Below are 19,340 nucleotides of genomic sequence, written 5' to 3'. Positions count from 1 at the left end.
AAAATTCTGATAATTCAAGTGTGTAAAAAGTTAACTCCATTAGATAAATGAAAGTCTCAACTTTCCAAGGAACTCTCCTGTCTTTGTGACCATTTTGGACTTCTTTTCCCCATGGCGTATGAGGAGTCACTTCTTTGCCACTCCCACCCCAACAATGGCATTGCAGAATTGGAATTTTATGCAAGACACATGGCTGTGACTCTGATTTCAGCAAATTCTGCACTTTAAAATATCAGCTATAAGTACATTTGTACCTTTTCTTCTCCCTTTCCTCAGTCAATGACTTGACTATTTAAAATTAAGGCTTTTATTTTTTTTTTATTTATTTTTACCCTAACTCTCCTGAAGTTAGGATTCTTTTTTTTAACAACTGAAGCTAGTTTTAAATTATATACAATTGGGGCAAGTAATGGCCTAGATTACACTGAAAAGGCATGGCCAAATCATTTCTGCTTGTCTGAAGATAGCTAAATGTCCCTTTGATGTTTTAGAATAAACCGAGAGTACAGAAAGGGGAAAATCTCAATAAACCAAGCCAGATAGCTGGTGGAGCACTTTAATTCTTGAGTGTCTCCCCCGAGGAAGCAAGAGTACAGAAGCTAAGTCGCCCCCTGTAAAGGGAAAATCAACAGTCAGACATCACTACTGGCAGGCTTGATGCTAGTGACACATTTTTAAAATGTTGGCCCACAAATGATTCTGAAACAGCATTAATCTGCTAATATGGCATAGTAGTAGAAATAGGGGATAGGTAGTAGGAACTGATCCCATTCAGTTACTAGTTTTACTCCGAAGACCTGAAAGCATTTTTTAAAATCAGCACAATAAATGTCACATACATCCCTGTAAAATAAGCATAGCAACATCTTCATTTTATAGGCAAGTAACCAAAGGCAGAGATTGTGACTTGCCTGAAAAGACATGGTAGTTGTGTAGAGAACAGAACCCAGGTGATCTGACTCTTCAGGTATGTCAAGTGGAGGAGGTGGGGAAAATTTTCCTCCCTCCAAGGAAGAGTTATTAGCTCACAAAGTAAAGTTTTAGTGGAGCCACCATGTTCTCTTTATTCTTGCCACTCCCTCTCATCAGGTTTCCCTTTAATCCTCCCCATAGAGCTGAAAGGAACCTTAGAATTCTTTTAGTTTAGCCTTGCTTCAACTGACTTACCCAAAGTCCCACACCTGCTTAGTAGCAAAACTGGGACTAAAATTACTCCCTCTTTCCTAGGCCTTGGCTCTTTCCATTAAACATCTAACTATTCCTCACTTAATCTGAGACCCCCTTCTGTTGGCCCTTAGGCTGAGAGAAGTTAAGAGTAGGAGGAAGAGGAAAGAGGAAGTGGCTTACAGTACTGTCTGGGCCAGCCTCTTTTCAAATCAAGATTGGCAGGGACAATTGAGTGGGTGGGTGGGGGGAGCAGTAGAAGTAATAAACTTAGTGGAAACCAAATTAAATAACGAACCACCCCCAATTTATCCATTTTTAAATGTTTGGCTTTAATTTTAAAGGACAGGTCCCCCTGGTGGTCTCCAAGGAGGAAAGAAACTTTTCCCTTGATTTTTTCCTCTAATTTTGTTCTGTTTCTTAGGATCCCTATTTCTTTCTCTCTTAACCAAAGTCTGTGTGCCAATGGAGTGGTATTTAATTTTGGCTCCTGAACTCTTCTTGTCACCCTTCTGGTCACTCACATGTTGAGCTGCTTTGCGTGGTAATTTCTCAGAGTGGGCAATCCATTCTTTCATTAAGTCCACTGTTATAGGGATAAGACTCACAACTCCTCCATAGTGATTCCTTGCCTCATCACAGCTCAAGTGATTGACCACATCATGAGGGTATCTGTTTAGGGTGGGGAAAAGAGGGCAACCAATGATCAGGAGTTAATAATTCCCGCCCAGGCCCAAGCTTTTGTTGCAAAGGGTTTGCTAAGCTCTCTTTAACACTTGATATTGCTGGTCAATGTTCAGTCTCTCTGTGCTATGTAATTCATTTGAGCTGGGTAGAACCCTGCTTTTGGAGAACAAGGAAAAGCTCCACAGATCTTACATTTAGATGTAGTGGATATGGGGTGATCTGGAAAAGCATGCCTGAGAATATCTGGGTACCCCAGGGAGGGGAAGAGTGGTTCCAGGGTAGGAATGGACAGAGCCTATCATTGACTTTACAGCAGAGAAAGACATGATAAAATGTTCTGATTCCCTCATTTTATAGCTGAAGAAAAACACCGTGAGAAGTCATGACTTGTCTACAGTCACACAGGTAACAAACAGCATGAAACTGGATCCAAGGCTGGTTGAAATGCTTCGTACCTACAACCTCATTCTCACATTGGGAAGAATTTGGGAGGGGAGAGATACTAGAAGGAAACTAGATTACCTAAACTTTTATCAGTAGGACCTTTGCCCAGTTAAATAAGAAATAGGTGTATATGTAAGGAAAGTCAGCTAGGTGGCATGCTGGCTAGAGTGCAGCGTCTGGAGTCAGGAGTTCAAATCTGACCTCGGATATTTCTTGACTGTGTGGCCCTGGGCAAGACACTTAACCCTGCTTGCCTTAGTTTCCTAAAATGAGCTGGAGAAGGAAATGGCAAAACAACCCCTCCAGTATCTTTGCCAAGAAAATCCCAGTGACTGACCAATAACAACAGTTAGTAAAGGAACCAAGCTGCCTCTCTTTATTGGGCTTCCTATTCATTGATTGTCTAGCCACATGTATCCTCGGTGAGGGAGGGCTGGAGCCACCTGGTAAGTTTTTGTTTTTTTACTCTTACCTTCTGACTTAGAATTAATACAAATGCCAATTCCAAGGCAGAAGGAGGTGGACTTGCCTAGGATCACATAGGAAGTATGTGAGGCCACATTTGACCCCAGGTCCTCCCAACTCCAGGCCTGGCACTCTAACCACCAAACCACCTAGCTGCCCCTAAAGCTCCTTCCTTCCTTCCTTCCTTCCTTCCTTCCTTCCTTCCTTCCTTCCTTCCTTCCTTCCTTCCTTCCTTCCTTCCTTCCTTCCTCCCTCCCTCCCTCCCTCCCTCCTTCCCTCCTCTCTCCCTCCTCCCTCCTTCCTCCCCTCCCTCCCTCCCTCCCTCCCTTCTTCCTTCCCTCCTTCCTTCCTTCCTTCCTTCCCTCCCTCTCTTCCTTCCCTCCCTCACCTTCTGTCTTAGAATCAATACTATATATTGACTCCAAGGCAGAAGAGTGGTCAACGCTGGGAAATGGGGGGTAAGTGACTTGCCCAGGGTCACACATCTAGGAAGTATCTGAGGTGAGATTTTAACCCAGTGCCTCCCATCTCTAGACTTGGCACTCAATCCACTAAGCCACCCAGCTGCCCCCTAAAGCATTGCTTTCCAAGGACTCCAGACCTTTGGAGCACTTCTAATGGGTTATTTCCCAGGCTCTATTACCCATGGTGCTGGCTTTGGTGAATTTTGAGATTCCAAGGTGTTTCTCCTTTGGCCTGTGGTTTTCTAGAAAGTTATTTTGGCAAATGCCACTATGCACTGCTGTGGAAGAAATAGGAATGAAGGATGAGAGTTCTGGGATTGTCTGCCGTCAGGTATTTAGAGTTTGCAAAATGCCTTGCAAAAATTTTGTGAGGCAACTATTAAAAGTATTATCTCTGGGGTCAAATAGGGCTCAGTGGATTGAGAGTCAGGCCTAGAGATGGAAAGCCCTGGGTTCAGATTTGACCTCATACACTCCAATTGTGTGACCCTGGGCAAGTCACTTAACCCCTATTGCCTAGCCCTTTACCTCTCTTCTGCCTTGGAACCAAAACCAGTATTGATTCTAAGATGGAAGGCATGGATTTTTAAAAAAATGTATTTGCCTTATTTTTTAGAGATGGAAAGGGAAGCTTAATGAATTTTTTTTTAAACCCTTACCTTCTGTCTTGGAGTTAATACTGTATATTGGTTCCAAGGCAGAAGAGTGGTAAGGGCTAGGCAATGGGGGTCAAGTGACTTGCCCACGGTCACATAGCTGGGAAGTGTCTGAGGCCAGATTTGAACCCAGGACCTCCTGTCCCTAGGCCTGGCTCTCAATCCACTGAGCTACCCAGCTGCCCCCTTTTAATGAATTTTAATTGACTACAAAGCTAGTAAATATCAAGAGTGTTTTGAATCCTTGTCTCCCAAGTCCGGAACTCATGACACCACTCACATCACTGGATTACCCAGAGTACATACATCTTGTGTCGTCTAGACTCGGGACAGAACAAGGGACAGCCCTAGACCTCCTAAAGAGGTCTCAGAGGTGGAGAGGTTGAAGGACCTACCTTGCTCTCAGACTGCTCAGGTCATTACTATGGCTAACGAGAATTTTGCATTTCTCCAAGATGTTGTTGGTGGTTGGGGTACCAGGATGCAGGTTCTCAAATTGTTGGCAGAGCCTGTTCAACTCCGTGCAGATTTTCAGGAACATTTGAAGGATCCGATGGTCAGTGCTGTTGTTACAGTAGTGTTCCATGTAGTTCTGCACCTGCATGAGCATGTGGGTGCGACACAGGTCAGTGGTGTTTCCGTTTTATCCCACTGACACCTTCCTCTCCACACATAGATCCCAGCTGGGGCCTCCCAGAAAGAGCCTGACTGGGATTTTTTTTCCAGCCAAACTTCTCCAGTTTGGCTGGCTCAAACTTTAATTGCATCCCTTTTGTGGAATAATGGAAAGAACATTGCTTTGAGAGTCAGAGAACATGTGTTTGAATTCTTGTAATTGAGTAAATGAGTGACTCTGGACAAGTCACTTAACTCGTCTGGGTTTTAGTTTCCATATCTATAAAATGAGAGGGCTGGCCAAGATAATCTCCAAGGTGCATTCTACCTCTTAAGTCCTACGAGGCCATACCTCTGAGTAATCCACTAACAATTCTGCTTTAGCTGAGAGGTTTTTCTTAATATATAGGCATAATCGTTATAAATTTAATATTTGATGGTTTGCAAAATGCTTTACAAATGCCATCTCATTAAATTCTCACAGCAAGGATTGTTGTTGCACCTACCTGGAAAGTAGGTATTACTTTTATTTACAGATTAAAAAAAAAAAAGCAGAGGCTGAGAGATTAAATAACCTGCCCACTCCTACATATTTGGTAAGTGTCTGAAACAGGATCCGAACTCAGGCCTTTTCAATTCCTAGTGCAGCCTTCCACCTGATATGCACCTCGCTACCTCTCCTATCCTAAGTAAATAATTATTTGGGGCCAGAAATAAAGTGCAGCTCGTCATATTATTAACACAAGAGCTATGCGAATTCTTCCAGCAGATTGGCTACGCTTTAAGAAACACCAGATTAGGCCAACTCAGTGGTGAGGTTGTGTTGAAGTTTAGCAAAGGACCAGGGCCTGATGGAGCCGGCACAGTCGGCTCGCCCGGGGCTCGAGGCAGACACCCTTTCTTTAATCCAAGCTCGGGGACTGAAATTTGCTCCACAAAGCATGTGGGTTTTCAGACCTTTTTGTAATATGTCCAGCACTGCATCTTGCAATTCCAAGTGTTGTAAAGTTAAAAAAATACCACTTTGGTATTAGCTTCATTCTCTCTGGGGAAATGTAGCCAGCGACTTCAAACAATAGAAGTTTTGCATGTTTTAGCTGGAAAGGAGGAAAGTTTCTTTTTCCCTCTCTTTCTCTTGAAATATGAGAACATTTTTACTTTCTAGATACTTAACCGTCATCCTGGATGCCAGTCTTTCCTTGATCATGAAAATTTGCTAAAGACCATTAGGTTTTCAACTAGTTGGACTTAGCAGCTCCCTTGTGGCTAAAAAGAGATGAAAATAAACCTTTATAACATACTTATTCAGGTCAGAGAAGTGTGTTGGGCACTGGCAGGGCAAGCACAAATAGGAGTAAGACAGGGCAGAACTGCCTCAACACTTACACAGAGAACCAAAATACAAAACAAAATCACCGCCAAAGAGAGTGCCAGGATGGAAAGGTCCTCGGGTTGGAAGCGAGAGTATCCTGGTAAATGTTTAACAACTGGCTCAACATCACACACTTGGCGGTTTAGTGGGCATTATTCACATTTTCTCTAACCCTTTTTTAAGCCGAGACAATAAAACAATACATTGAGCCCTGACTTATAGCATTTGCCATTTCTGAGGTATAAATGCTCACAATTTAATGGTCATCTAAGTCGACGGAGCTGGTTCCAGCACACCCTTGGTTGGAAGGGACCCCCGGGTTTCAGCAATCCATTGTCCTGCCATTGTACCAGTCAGACCTGCTAACTCCTACCATCCCACTATCATAAATGTTTCTCCTACTCCCAATGATCTATAGACGGTGGTGGTCCAGCTTCTCCTTAGCAATGCTTATACCCAGCAGCAAATCCCTTTAAAGTCTAGCCTCAGTGTTTCTTTTTCTTTTTTTTAAACCTTTACCTTTTGTCTTCGAATCAATATTAATTATGGGCTTCCAAGGCAGAAGAGTGGTAAAGGCTAGGCCATGGGGGTTAAGTGATTTGCCCAGGGTCACCTAGCTAGGACATGTCTGAGGCCACATTTGAACCTCCTGTCCCTAGATCTGGCTCTATTATCCAATGAGCTACCTAGCTGCCTGGCTTCAGTATTTCTTGATGCAGTTTCTTAACTGGAAGCTCTCCTGCCCTCAGATCATTCCTTCTGATTTTTTCTCCAGAAAACAGCTCCCTTCTCATTTTCCTTTTTGAGTGGGCTATAATCTGGACTGCTGAGCCAATAAGAAATCTGCTCTAAGCGTGCTTTGGGACTGGGAGCAGTACCACTAAGCAACCGCCAGTGTGATGCTGGTAAATGTTTAACAACTGAAGGACGGGGTGTGTGTGTGAGTAACACCACTCTGAGTTTAATCTGCATTATTAACATTTTCTCCATCACTTGAAAATCAATAAAACAACAAAACAGACCTAGATTTGTAGTGTTTACCATTGAGGTATAAATGCTCACAACGAAAATTCAACAATAGACTCTCTCCGTAGCCTGTCCGGGCAGGTTCTAGCACATCCCAGCCTAGAGGAATAGGAACAGATGGGGACTAACCCAATCCCCCTGTCACCACCAGGAAAGGTCATTGGTATCCAGTGAGTGTGTGTGTGTGTGTGTGTGTGTGTGTGTGTGTGTGTGTGTGTGTTGGTTAGGAGCAACTTTGTTTCCTCGTTCTGTTTTAAAAGTCAGAGGCTGTGTCAAGTTGAACACTGTTGGACACAGAAGCAAGCATGACTAACCAAGAATGCTCATAGCCATTTACTCTGAAGTCTAGGCACTTGTGAAAGCTGTCAGTTGGATATGGGCTTGACCATTGATTTGATATTAACAGAGGATTCTTGACAGGCGATCTATAGCTAAGAAATTTCCTTTCCTGGCAAAATCACCCGGTCTCTAGTGACTGGAGAATCTAGAACTACAAAGTGCCTTAGAAACATTCTGGTTCAATTCCTTGGTTGTGCAAATGAAATGATGACTAATAGGGACTGGCCTCTAGATTTGAGATGATTGTAAAACAAAGTCCACCAATCTCTTCTCTCCGGTGGGAAAGGATCCTCAGCCAGTGAGTCCCTTCCTGCTTCAGCCAAAGGGAGTAACTGTGTGAGGTTCCAGCAAATAATCGCCTTGCCCAAGGGATCTAAGAGCTCACTACAAAGCCCTGTTCCAATGATTTGGTGCTTAGGTTCCTCTGGATTCTTCCAAGCTTGCAAAAAACCCTGCTGCATGCCATTTGGAATCTGGTATTGCTCTCTGTGACTTTCTCCCCACCTCTTCTGCCTGAGTGTCTTACAATCTATCCCCTTCCTCCTCCTGGGAAAGTTCCTAGGAGACACTTCCATACCTGTCCAATGCTTGTGATGGGTCTGATCTTGTCATGAGCATTCTCTCGGCAATGCTCCAAGGCAGCGATAAAAGTGAACTGCTGTTGCTGGAAGAGTCTATAGGTCTGTTCGATGTTCCTGAGTAATTCTTTCACCTCATTCATTGTATTTGATGGTCATTTAAGAATTTTTAAAATCCTAGGGGATGGATGGAGAAAAGACAGTGAGTCCTCTACTGGCTAGAGCCCTGAATTCACATGGAGAAGGCAACTGCACCATGTAGAAAAAAAAAAGAGAGAGGGGCAGCTAGGTGGTACAGTGGATAAAGTATCAGACCTAGAGTCAAGAGGTCCTGAGATCAAATCTGGCCTCAGACACTTCCTAGACACCTCACTAGGAGAAGAAGGAAGTTTGTTGGAGGCAGTTAGGTGGCTTAACAGACTGAGAACCAGGTCTAAAGATGGATGGTCCTGGGTTCAAATTTTACCTCAGAGACTTCCTAGCTGTGGGACTTTGGGCAAGTCACTTAATCCCCATTGCCTAGCCCTTACCACTCTTTTGCCTTAGAGCCAATACACAGTATAGATTCTAAGACAGAAGGTAAGGGTTAAAAAAAAAAGCAAAGAGAAAAAGTCATCCACTCTCTTCATGGGAGGGTCCTGAATTCTAAATTGTGGATGCCTAAGGCACTACCTTCAGTTTTCAGGAATTAAGGAATAGTCTCTGGAGGAATACAGCAAGGGGAAGCTAAACTGAACCTCCTAAAAATTCATGCATGCATTTGATAAACTTGTATTAAGCCCCTGCTTTCAGAAGAACTAGGTTATATACTAGGAGGGAAATAAAAGATTAGCTAACTTGATCCTTGCCCTCATGGGATTTACTGGTTACATAATAAGTTACACTACATGTATTATATACACACATGTATCTAGTTTTTCTATTTTTGTGAAGAAATGAATAACCATGTGTGTCCTTGCCCTCCTGTCCCCTCTTCAATATTCCAGTGGCTTCCTGTTGCCTGTGGGAGCAAATACAAAATTACCTGGCACTCAGAACTCTTTATAACCTGGCCCCCTCCTACCACTCCAGTTTTCTTACCCCTTTACTCTCTCCTTCCACTCCTATACATTCTGCAATCTTGTGACATTGCTCTCCTTGCTTGGTGCATTTTCACTGGCTGTCCCCCAGGTCTGGAATACTCTTTCTTGTGAAGATAGAATTAACTCTCTCTTTGTCTATTTTTTAATTAATCAAATCAAGAACTTAAAATACCCCTACTTAACACTTAAGAGAATTCACAAGTCACTTACTAGAGAAAACTCTCACCTCCAAAGGGCACTGCCCAGCCCTGGGCAGTGCTAGGCAAATTGAAAGACTGCAATTGGTTTCTGTGAAGAGGGGGAGAGACAGGAAGTGACGTGGAAAAAAGGGGTATAAAAGAAGAAACCAACATGGTCTGGGCTCTTTCCTTCCTTGGCTTTTGGAGAGACTCTTCCCTTAGATTCTGCATTGGTGAGTAGAGCTGAAGAGACACACTTTTCCTTGGAGTCATTCTGCATTGGTGGAACTCTGGCTGAAGACACTGCTGGAACTTCTGACTGAAGACTACTGGGATAATCCACATGGAGATTGGGACTTGGGGAAGCCCCTGCCAGGGGGCTGAACCAGACTTTACCAGAGCAACATTAAGGGCTGGTAGGCTAGACCAGGCTTTGTCTCCTATATTTCCCACTTTCACTGTCTCTACCTTGTTGTAAATAAAAGTTGCTAACAGTCATTTTGACTTAGGGGCTAATATTTTACAAACAGTGATCACTTTTATAACTCTCGTGTTGAGTCAAAACCTAAATTTAATTCTTACATTAATTGGTGACCACTGAGGATGATGTGGTACATGGAATTTAGAAGTGATCCCCAAACATGAATAAATCTGATAAAACAGAGTTGGTAAAATGAGTTCCCCTGTCTGAATCAATACGTGTTGGCAGGCCAGTGAGGAACAATCTCTTTTAAGAGTACCTTGGCAACAAAAGCTGTTGTTGCTCTGGTGCTAGGAAACACTTCTGGCCATCTGGTCAGCTGATCTGCTATGACTAGACAAAATTTATAATGTCCAGCCTTTGGCATAGTGATAAAGTCAATTTGCAAATGTTCAAAAGATGTGTAAAGCTAGAGGACACCCACCAAAAACTTTTCCATGAAAAGCATGTTAGTTATAGGCTTGACAGGTGGGGCAGGCTGCACACACTTTACAGGCTATGGTAGTTATACCAGGAGCTATCCATCCTCTTTTAAAGAAGCCTACACTGCATCAGAAGATCCAGAATGAACTTTGGGATGTAGTCAACCAAATTGAAGGAGGGTTGAACACATTTATTCTGAATATAAGTTCTTATGCAAAGAGGGATTGCCCCCCAATTGGCTTTTTGTCAGTGTGCCTAGCAATCATTGGTTTTGCTCTCTCTCTTTTATTTCCCTCTTTGAAAGTACAATATTGTATGTACCTTTAGCTAGAAGATCTTTAGAGGTATAAGCTAGTTATGTGAAATGATTCATTGGGGAGACTAGGCATATAAATCTGAGAGCTTTCATCATGCTCATCTCCCAATATAAGCAAATTTGGGATTGTGAAGATAGAATGAACTCTCCCTTTGTCTATTTTTAGTTAATCAAATCAAGAACTTAAAATACTCCTACTTAGTAGCTAGCTAACCATTAGGTAAGAGAGCTCACAAGGCGCTTACTAGTTCACACCCTCAAAGGCCACAAGCAGTGCTAGGCAAATTGAAAGACTGCAATTGGTTCTTGTGAAGAGGGGGAGAGACAGGAAATGATGTGGGGGAAAAGGGAAAAAGAAGAGACCAACATGGTCTGGGCTCTTTTTTCCTTTCTTGGTTTTTGGAGAGACTGGTTCCTTGGAGAGACCATTCCTTCCTTGGCTTTTGGAGAGACTCTTCCCTTAGATTCTGCATTGGTGAGTAGAGCTGAAGAGACACACTTTTCCTTGGAGTCATTCTGCATTGGTGGAACTCTGGCTGAAGACACCGCTGGAACTTCTGACTGATGACTACTGGGATAATCTACGTGGAGATTGGGACTTGGGGAAGCCCCTGCCAGGGGGCTGAACTGAACTTTACCAGAGCAGCACTATGGGCTGGTAGGCTAGACCAGGCTTTGTCTCCTTCCTATACTTCCCACTTTCACTGTCTCTACCTTGTAAATAAAAGCTGCTAACAGTTATTTTGACTTAGGGGCTAATATTTTACAAACAGTGATCACTTTTATAACTCTCGTATTGAGTTAAAACCTAAATTTAATTCTTATACTCTCCTCATCTTCATCTCCTGACCTCCCTGGCTTCTTTCAAGTCCCAGCTGAAATCCCACCTTCTATAAAAAGCATTTTATGATCATCCTCAATGCTAGTGCCTTCCCTCGGTTGATTATCTCCAATGAATTCTATATATTTTATGTTTGTGTACACTGTTGTTTTGCATGCTATCTCCCCCATTAGACTGTGAGCTCCTTCAGAGAAGTGGCAATTTTTTTGCCATTCTTTAGAATTCCATTTCTTAGCACAGTGCCTGGCACATAGTAGACCCTTAATAAAAGCTTGTTGATTGTTGGCAGACTGACCGATTGACAGGAAGAAGGCGTTGTCAACTATTCACCTGTCAGCATAAGAAGGAAATTAGAAAAACATATTTACAATATTATACATTCAAAAAAACTAGATCACAAGATGCTAGTTAGAAGGGATCTCTGAACATAGAATATTCTTTTTTTCCCTTTTTTAAAAATTTAGAATATTTTTCCATGGTTACATGATTCATGATCCTTCCCCCACCTCACTCTTTCCTCCCCCCCTCCCGAAGTTGACAAGCAGTTCCACTGGGTTATACATGTATTATTAGAACATAGAATATTCTACCTGGAAATTATTTTAAGAACTATGTAGTCCATTTTGTAGTTAAGGAAACTGAGGACTCATACCAAGACTTAAGCTTATATAGCTAGTATATAATCCAGCTGAGATTTAAATCTCAGTTTCTGACACCAAATTCATCATCTTTTCCCTTAGTTTATACTTTGTCAGTTGCCCTCTTTGGCTTATAAACCCTGTTATTTATCTCTGGTGGATGCAAATACTTGTATTTCCCTCTGCAGCTTTCTTAAACTTTATTCACTTTTCTGAGCTCCTAACTCCATCTTTCCCTCTCCTTTCTCCTCTCCAATATTGATAAATATCTTCATCCTTTATCCCTAAGATATAGATGTTATACAATTTGAAATTCATTAATTCCTTTATGCATACCCCCTAAAGTCCTCAGGGTTTTCTTCTTTTCTCTCCTCTAGTCACTTCTGTTCTCTGAGAAAGAACTATATCCTTTTCCTTGCCTGGGCTAATTCCTAACTAGTATAGTGAAAGAACACTAGTTACTGGGATCAGGAGACCTGGGTCTAGGAGACCATGAGTTCTGCCACTGTGTAGCCATGGGCAAATCTTTTCCTGTCTCTGGGTCTTAGTTTCCATTTCTGAAAAATGAGATAGTTGGACTAGAAAGCTTCCAAGATCTTGACTAACCCAACTCAACTATTATTTGCACTTTCAATTCTGTTTCTCATGCTTCCCCTTTCTCTCCACTACTGAATCTTGCTTCTTACAATATTGCCCAATGTCTGTTCCAATTCCCCTCTCTCTTTTTACCTCTATCTAAAATCGTTCACTCTATCTCCCTCATCCTAAAAACAAAAACAAAAACAAAGCTTTCTCTGACTCTGCTCTCTGCCCAGAGCTACTCTTCCCCTTCTCTTTTAGACTTCTTTAAAGAATACTCTCTAGACTTCCCCAGGGTCTGGGGGACTATAAGAAGACAGCCCAAGGATCTAACACAAAAGGGTAGAATCCCAGAAAAACAAAGACCGGAAGGAAGGGCATTCTTCACAGGTAAAATCATCTCTAAGGAAAGCTGACAGGGTGTCAGCAAGGTGAAAAAAAAAAAGAAAGGGGCCTTTTGGGCTTTGTCCTTTCTCCATGAGGGGAGGGACAGGGCAGTCCCAGAATCAGGGGCAGTAAGTCAGTGTGGTTGTAATGAAGGAATAGAGAAACCAGGAGGGACTACTGATAATCATGTGCCATAGACCCCAGTGAGTCTATTGTAAATATAATGGAGTAATCCGTCTACCAAGACGTCCTCAAGCTGCCTGGGGGAGCAATACCTACTTAGTTAGCCATAGGAAATGCTATCCAGCTGCCACCTTCTTTGAAGTTGGGGGCTTAGAGGGAAAGCTAGGCTCCAGGTTAACCTCTGGCCCTTGGCATCAGGTGGATGACAGTTGTAGGGGTTGGTGTCAGAAGGTACTCTGTGTGTGTGTGTGTGTGTGTGTGTGTGTGTGTGTGTAAAGGAATGGGGCTGGGCTGGGGTTAGGGGTAGGGCAGGGAGGTAGGACCAGTGGGAGTCTGATTTAGGGCTAGAAGGATATAAGAAGAATGGAGTCACTGGAGAGCTTCCACCCTGGAACAAGAGAAATTAGTGAAGAAACAAGATAAGGCTTGTGATTAGATTACCTCAACTGGCCTGGTCAGCTATCAATCAATCAAAGACATTTACTGAATACCTGCCCCTGCTGTGCTGTATTTTTTTCCCCCTGCATGCTTTAAATAGAAGAGAAAGACCCCTGCCCTAGAGAAACTTATTGAGCTCCTGTAAAATAAAACAAATAAAACATAAACACAGGAAAAGTTCATGACAGGAAACTGAAGGAAATAGCTGAAGTGCCAAATGAAACAGTTAAATGCTTAAGTCATTTAGTTTTAGAGGAACTTTTTAGGCCAAGATAGTTGAAGGAAAAAAAGATAGCTTTTCTCTGTTTAATTTATTTTTTTCTAAACTCTTATCTTTTGTCTTAGAATCAATAATAGGTATCAATTCCAAGGCAGAAGAGCAACAAGGGCTAGACCAGTGATGGCAAACCTATGGCATGGATGCCAAAGGTGGCACTTAGAGTGCTCTCTGTGGGCACTCAGCCACCCTCCTCCTTCACCCCTGTCTGTTACTAGAAAGGCAGGGGTCTTGGATGAAGCTGCTCCCCTCCCCCTCTCCACTGTGCCTGATAACATTTTTTCACATTCCCTGCCCTCTCTCTGTCCAGCAGTCAATGGGAGAACTTTCTCTCTCCCCTGTGTGGGATAAGGGTGGGGAGCAGGCACCAGCATTCAGTGGTGGGGAGGAGCATGGCACTCCATCTCTAAAAGGTTCACCACCACTGGGCTATACAATCAAGTTTAAGTGACTTGCCCACATCACACAGCTAGGAAGTATCTGAGGTCAATATTAAAACCCAGGACCTCCTGTCTCCAGGGCTGTTGTTCTATCCACTGAGTCACCCAGCTGCCCCTTCCCTGAGTTTTAATAAAATTTGGTTAGGAGTGATATGGGGCCATTCTCAGACAGGAGATGGCTTAAGTAAAAGAATAAAGTTCATAAGAGGAAAGTAGAAAGATCCCATTGATAGGCAGCTTTTTGTAGTTGATTGACACCAGGCTTTGAAGTCAGAAAAACCTGGACTCAAGTTCTTTCTCTTCTACTTATATACTAGATGTGTGATGTGTTTTTTAACCTTTTAGTTCTACTCCCCACCCCAACTCTCTGTGATTGGGAATTGGGAGTTTTAACCACTGAACTCACTGATCTAGGCAAAAAAATGGGGTATGTTTGTGTGTTTATGCATGTTTTGTATGTATATTTGTTTTGTGTGCATGCATGTATTTGTGTACATGTGTGTACACGTGTAGGAGCATGAGCAGACATCGAACATGCACTTTCTAACATTTCAGACTTTACTACTAGATATATTCTACATTGAATTCCATTCAGTTTTCAATTAGAACCTACTTGAGAGTAGGACACAGCCTAATTTATCTTCATATATCTTCTCAATACCAATTGGGGCAATATACTAAGCATGTAATGTGCGTTGAATGAAGGTAGTGTTTCTGTGCATATGAACTCACTCTGTAATGTGTCCACGGGAACAAGCGGAATCCAGAAGTCGGGGGAAGGTTAAGAAGTTCCCTAAATCTGCTTTAGGGTTTAGATGGGCTGAACACAAAAGAGGACTGAGTCCATGTTGGTTCTCCAGCTGGTTGCATTGAGAGGACCTGGACTGGACGCAGATAGGGCTCCTTCTGTGCCCACAGAGAAGACTGACTCATCCTTTGCCTTGTCATCAATTCTAGTCACCTCATACCCCCCCATCCCATAAAGGGTAGTGATGGCTGGAATTGACTCATGTTGTGCCTCTGCATGCCCAGCTCTAAAAGAGCCAGCGGTCAATTTTGGCTCTCAAATAAAAAGCTTAAGTCCCAACTATGTTCCCCTTTGGAGGAGATGCCAAATTCTCTTGGGATTGCAAAGTCGCCTTGCCTAGTGGTTCCAGAAGCCCTGGAGAGGGAAACTGCCTCTGCCCTTGATCCTAGTGACTTGTGACATGCACACAGAATCCATGTCAAGAGAGCAGCTGTAATAAGCTATCCAAAGTGATGGCTCCTTGTACAAGAGTCACTTGCAACCAAATTAGTATGGATGAAAGTCACAAAGCCCAGGATGTGTGGGGAGAAGTGAGTGAGGAAAAAATGATTACCCAATAGGTTTTAGGCTTTAATTGATTTGTATTTTTCCAGGCTGCAAAAGAAGATTAAATAATGGTATGAAAAGTGCCTACGGCCTAAAATAAACGAGGAGAAAGGCAAGCCATTTCAGAAATGTCCAGGGAGAGAAGTGAACCTCTCCAGTGCAAATTGTAGGTTTTCTTTTGTTCTTTATTCAAGGAGAGGTGGTGGTGGCTGCAATGGATTCGTCCCCTCCTCCCTCCCTCTTTTTCTCTTCATTTGGACTTTATGAGCCCACAAAGTTAGATACACTTTAAGAAAACAGCTTGCTAGAGAAAGAATCGTGGTGTTTTAAGGCTGCAAAGGGCCTTCGAGACAAGACAAACTGTATATGAAGAAACTGAAACACCAAGAAGTCGAGTCTTTCTTAAGTCATTCCAGAACCAGGATCAGAACCAGAACTTCCCATACCCACATCTGGTTAGAGCTGGAAGGGAGCTGGGAGATTTTCTAATGCAAACCTGTCATGTGATGGATGGGAGAAGATGAGACTCAAAGAAGGGAAGTGATTTGCCCAAAGTCACAAGGGGACTTGGCAGAAGTCAATCTTGTCTGAATGCTAAGAGACCTAAAGTCTGGAGGTGGCAACTGTCGACTTAAAGAGGGACCAGATAAAGTCTTCAAGAACTATATATAGTCTAATGTTCTAGCTGTGTGAACTTGGGCAAGTCACTTAATGACCATCGTCTAACCCTTACCACACTTTTGCCTTGAAACCAACAGACAGTATTGATTCTAAAATGGAAAGCAGGGGTTAAAAAAACCCAAACAACTATTGTCCAGACCAAAAAAAAAGTCTTCCGTACAGTTACACCAAACACTACTGCTCATAACAAAAAGCTCGCTCCATAACTGGAGAAAAGAATTTACCTTCTGTTCTTCAGTCAAGAAGCTAACTCTCTCGCTACTAAGCTGCTAATGAATGAGGGAACTGTGGGTCCTCTGAACTGGGTAGGCAATACTCAATGTAAATCACAAACTTTTAAGACAAATCCCTTGAACAACTTTAAAGGAAATATAATAAGTATACAATAGCACAACTAAGAAGTGACATGAATGTCCAGATTTCTCAGGTTTTGAAGGGTTAGCATTAACAAGTTAGTTTGCAGTAAGAAGTGTTTCTCGGGAAACCAAAACCTTAAACAGATGTTACAGGACTAAACTTCAAAGAAAGGGGATGAGTTTGATTCTCTTGATTTTTTTCAAACAGGTTCACTCTGCTTTGCACATAGTGGGGCCTCAGTAGAACATCTTTGCTGACTAAGGCTTTCAGCTACAATTTGGTTTACAAGATTTCAACCCCTCAGGGTAGTGCATAAATAGAGTTTATGGCTTTCTAACAAACAGAGCTGAGGGAGTGACAGGAAGCATTTGAGTTTTTCAGAGGTAGAGGCATAAATGACCCTGCCCTCCCAGCACACAAGTGTCCAAAGTAAGTAAATGTAATAGAGTAATAGCTGTACAGTTTCTGTGTACCAGAAATCCCCCTCCTCCCTCCCATGAAGGGAAAGATAAGAGTTGAAGGGATCTTTGGACAAAACAGAGGCTATTGCATGTAGAAAAATGCCTGCTCCATGTGGAATTTTCATGACACACCTGCTTTTCATTTAAAAACTGGGGAGGGGGCAGCTGGGTAGCTCAGTGGATTGAGAGCCAGTCCTAGAGATGGGAGGTCCTAGGTTCAAATCTGGCCTCAGCCACTTCCCAGCTGTGTGACCCTGGGCAAGTCACTTGACCCCCATTGCCTAGCCCTTACCACTCTTCTGTCTTGGAGCCAATACACAGTATTGACTCCAAGATGGAAGGTATGGGTTTAAAAAAAAAAAAAACTGGGGAGAGGAAGGAGGAGCAGAACTCCACTAGCATCAAACTTTTCTCACAGAACATCTGATTCCAGTTTCCTGGAATAACACTATGAGAAATGCTGTTCTGTAGAAGGATAAGGAAAGAAGTGCCCTAATTACTCTAAAGAGAATGCTTTGGGGAAACTGCTTTCCATGTGGAGTAGGGATAGCTTTAGACCCAATGGAGGATCAGGACTTAGCAGTTAGGTTGCCAATTGCAAACCGCACAAAATCCAGGGGTGGGGCTCCCTTTTGCAGGAAGAAAGCATTAACAGTCACCTAATAAACCCCAAGATTTCAACCCCTGCCCAGGATACTGAACCCGATGGATAGCTCAAAAGGACTGGTTGAAGAGATTCTAATTCTCCCTAAATTGCCTCCCTAAGGCTTAAATCTTGTGGCTAAAATTCCCCAGGACCCAGCCACTTCCCCTTCACTGTGGTGACTTGACTTGCTTTCATCCTTTTAACGGATGAGGAAATCACAGGACCATAAAATTGGGAGGCATTAAGGTCCTTAGAGACCAGATATATCTAATCTAACCTCCTCATTTTACAAATTGGGAAATTGAGACTCAGAACGGGGAAATCACTTGCCCAAGGTCGGGACTCAGAAACCACTGGTCTGAAGCACTTGTGGAAACCAAACATTCTGGTTTCTGGCTACAGGATATTTTCACCCAGCTTAAAGTTGAGGAGTGTCCAGCTGGAGAGACCTTGCATTTCTGCATCTCCCCCCACCCCCCATTAATCCCATACACCCTGGCCACTCTACCCTGCGGGCAGTAAGGCAGGTAGAGCCAGGGAAACTGCGGCTGGGGACTAGCCCTCGCCCCCCTCGGGTGCAAGCCCACCCCCCCGTTATTTACATTAACCTTTCATGTCCAGAAATTTCGGCTGCCTGCCTGGAGCCAGTTGAGTTGCTGCGACCCCACCGGTGCTTGTGGGCCCCGGGCCACTGCCCAGGGTAGGAGGGGGTGGGGGGGGAAAAGAGAGGGGAGGTAAGATTGAGGCAGGAAGGGGCGGGGCTAGAGGACTATTGTTACTGTGGGTACCATGGCAATTGGGTCACGTCAATCCCCTCCCCAGTAAGCGACACTACTTCGGGATCTTGGAGCGAATTGTTTGTAAGGAAAGATGCTGCTTTTGTGCCCCTGTGTGTGCAGGAGAGCAGGTGGAAGGACGACAGAAGTGCAGTTTTTCCTAAGGTGGCCAGATAGCATGAGCACTATAAGCCCCATGGGCCTAGAAATAAAGAGATTTGGTCTAGGTTCGGATTCAGTTCTAACACGAATTTCCTGTGATCCTGAGCAAGTCACTGAATCTTTCTGGGTCTCGATTTCCTCACCAAACAAGATAATTGGACTAAATGATCTCAAGATTTCCTTTCAGTTCTGACCCTCCATGAAATGTATTCTCCCAAAAGGAGAGTCATCCCGAGCTCCGAGTTGCAACTAATCCGAAGTGCGAGATTTAAACACCTAAATCTAGAATATCAGAGCTGGACAGAATTTAGCGATCATCGTGTAGTTTATTTAATCCAGCTCCGTTCTTTAATCTAAGACGCCCAGCGGGGAAATGACTTGTCCAAGGTCACTCCACTCTGGGATGATAGCTACTTCAATTCCCTCTTACAGATGGGGAAATCGAGGCCAAAAGAGGAAAAGGAACTTAGAGGCAGAATTGCAAGAACAGAATTCTACTAAATCTCCCGATGCCCAAATCTGTTGCGCTTTTACTCTATCTAGAGTTTAATTCCTGCGGAAAGAAGGGGTTAGCTGCCCAGACAACTGCTCTTGTCCCGCGGAATTAAACAGGGGTAGGGGAGCGTCGACCTGGGCCTGAATGGGCAGAGGGGAACGCTCGGCAGAAGAGAAGTGATAGGGCAGTCAGAGGGCAAATTGAATTAGAGTCAGCCAATGGGCGCTCGTCCAGACCGCCTCGCTGAGTAGGGGCTCTAGCTCCTGGTATCTTTCAAGATGCACTCGTCACAGGGGAGGGGGCGGGGGCGGGGGCCGTGCTGTGTTTGGGGGC

At 43.5% G+C, this 19,340-nt stretch overlaps 1 protein-coding gene across 7 annotated transcripts; it reads right to left on the bottom strand.

Annotated features, from left to right (window-relative positions):
* Window positions 1–542: 542 nt before the first annotated feature.
* Window positions 543–19,272, bottom strand: SPACA9 (sperm acrosome associated 9). Of its 7 annotated transcripts, none has more exons than XM_056812631.1 (6): window positions 19,142–19,269; window positions 18,182–18,264; window positions 11,428–11,462; window positions 7,810–7,987; window positions 4,276–4,478; window positions 543–1,836 (listed from the first exon to the last, which is right to left on the bottom strand). In XM_056812631.1, exons 4-6 carry the CDS (start codon window positions 7,951–7,953, stop codon window positions 1,503–1,505), a joined length of 681 nt encoding a protein of 226 aa, XP_056668609.1. In that variant the 5' UTR covers window positions 7,954–7,987; window positions 11,428–11,462; window positions 18,182–18,264; window positions 19,142–19,269; the 3' UTR covers window positions 543–1,502. The 7 variants fall into 7 exon arrangements, with proteins under 7 accessions (XP_056668609.1, XP_007475268.1, XP_056668612.1 ...); XM_007475206.2 differs by lacking the exon at window positions 19,142–19,269 and having other exon boundaries at window positions 543–611; window positions 1,689–1,836; window positions 18,182–18,335; XM_056812634.1 differs by lacking the exon at window positions 11,428–11,462 and having other exon boundaries at window positions 19,142–19,272.
* Between the last annotated feature and the right edge of the window lie 68 nt (window positions 19,273–19,340).

This window comes from Monodelphis domestica, chromosome 1 (assembly GCF_027887165.1).
Source record: "Monodelphis domestica isolate mMonDom1 chromosome 1, mMonDom1.pri, whole genome shotgun sequence".
In the NCBI taxonomy this organism is placed as follows: domain Eukaryota; kingdom Metazoa; phylum Chordata; class Mammalia; order Didelphimorphia; family Didelphidae; genus Monodelphis; species Monodelphis domestica.
This window is presented reverse-complemented; position numbering and strand designations above follow the sequence as displayed.

Excerpts from the sequence above, each read along its gene's own strand:
- SPACA9 (XM_056812634.1), bottom strand. The coding sequence starts at position 7,953 with ATGAATGAGGTGAAAGAATTACTCAGGAACATCGAACAGACCTATAGA. Across the intron at positions 4,479-7,809 it reads CCATCACAAGCATTGGACAG|GTGCAGAACTACATGGAACA; the intron begins GTATGGAAGTGT and ends ATGCTCATGCAG. Across the intron at positions 1,837-4,275 it reads CTGAGCAGTCTGAGAGCAAG|ATACCCTCATGATGTGGTCA; the intron begins GTAGGTCCTTCA and ends CACCCTAAACAG.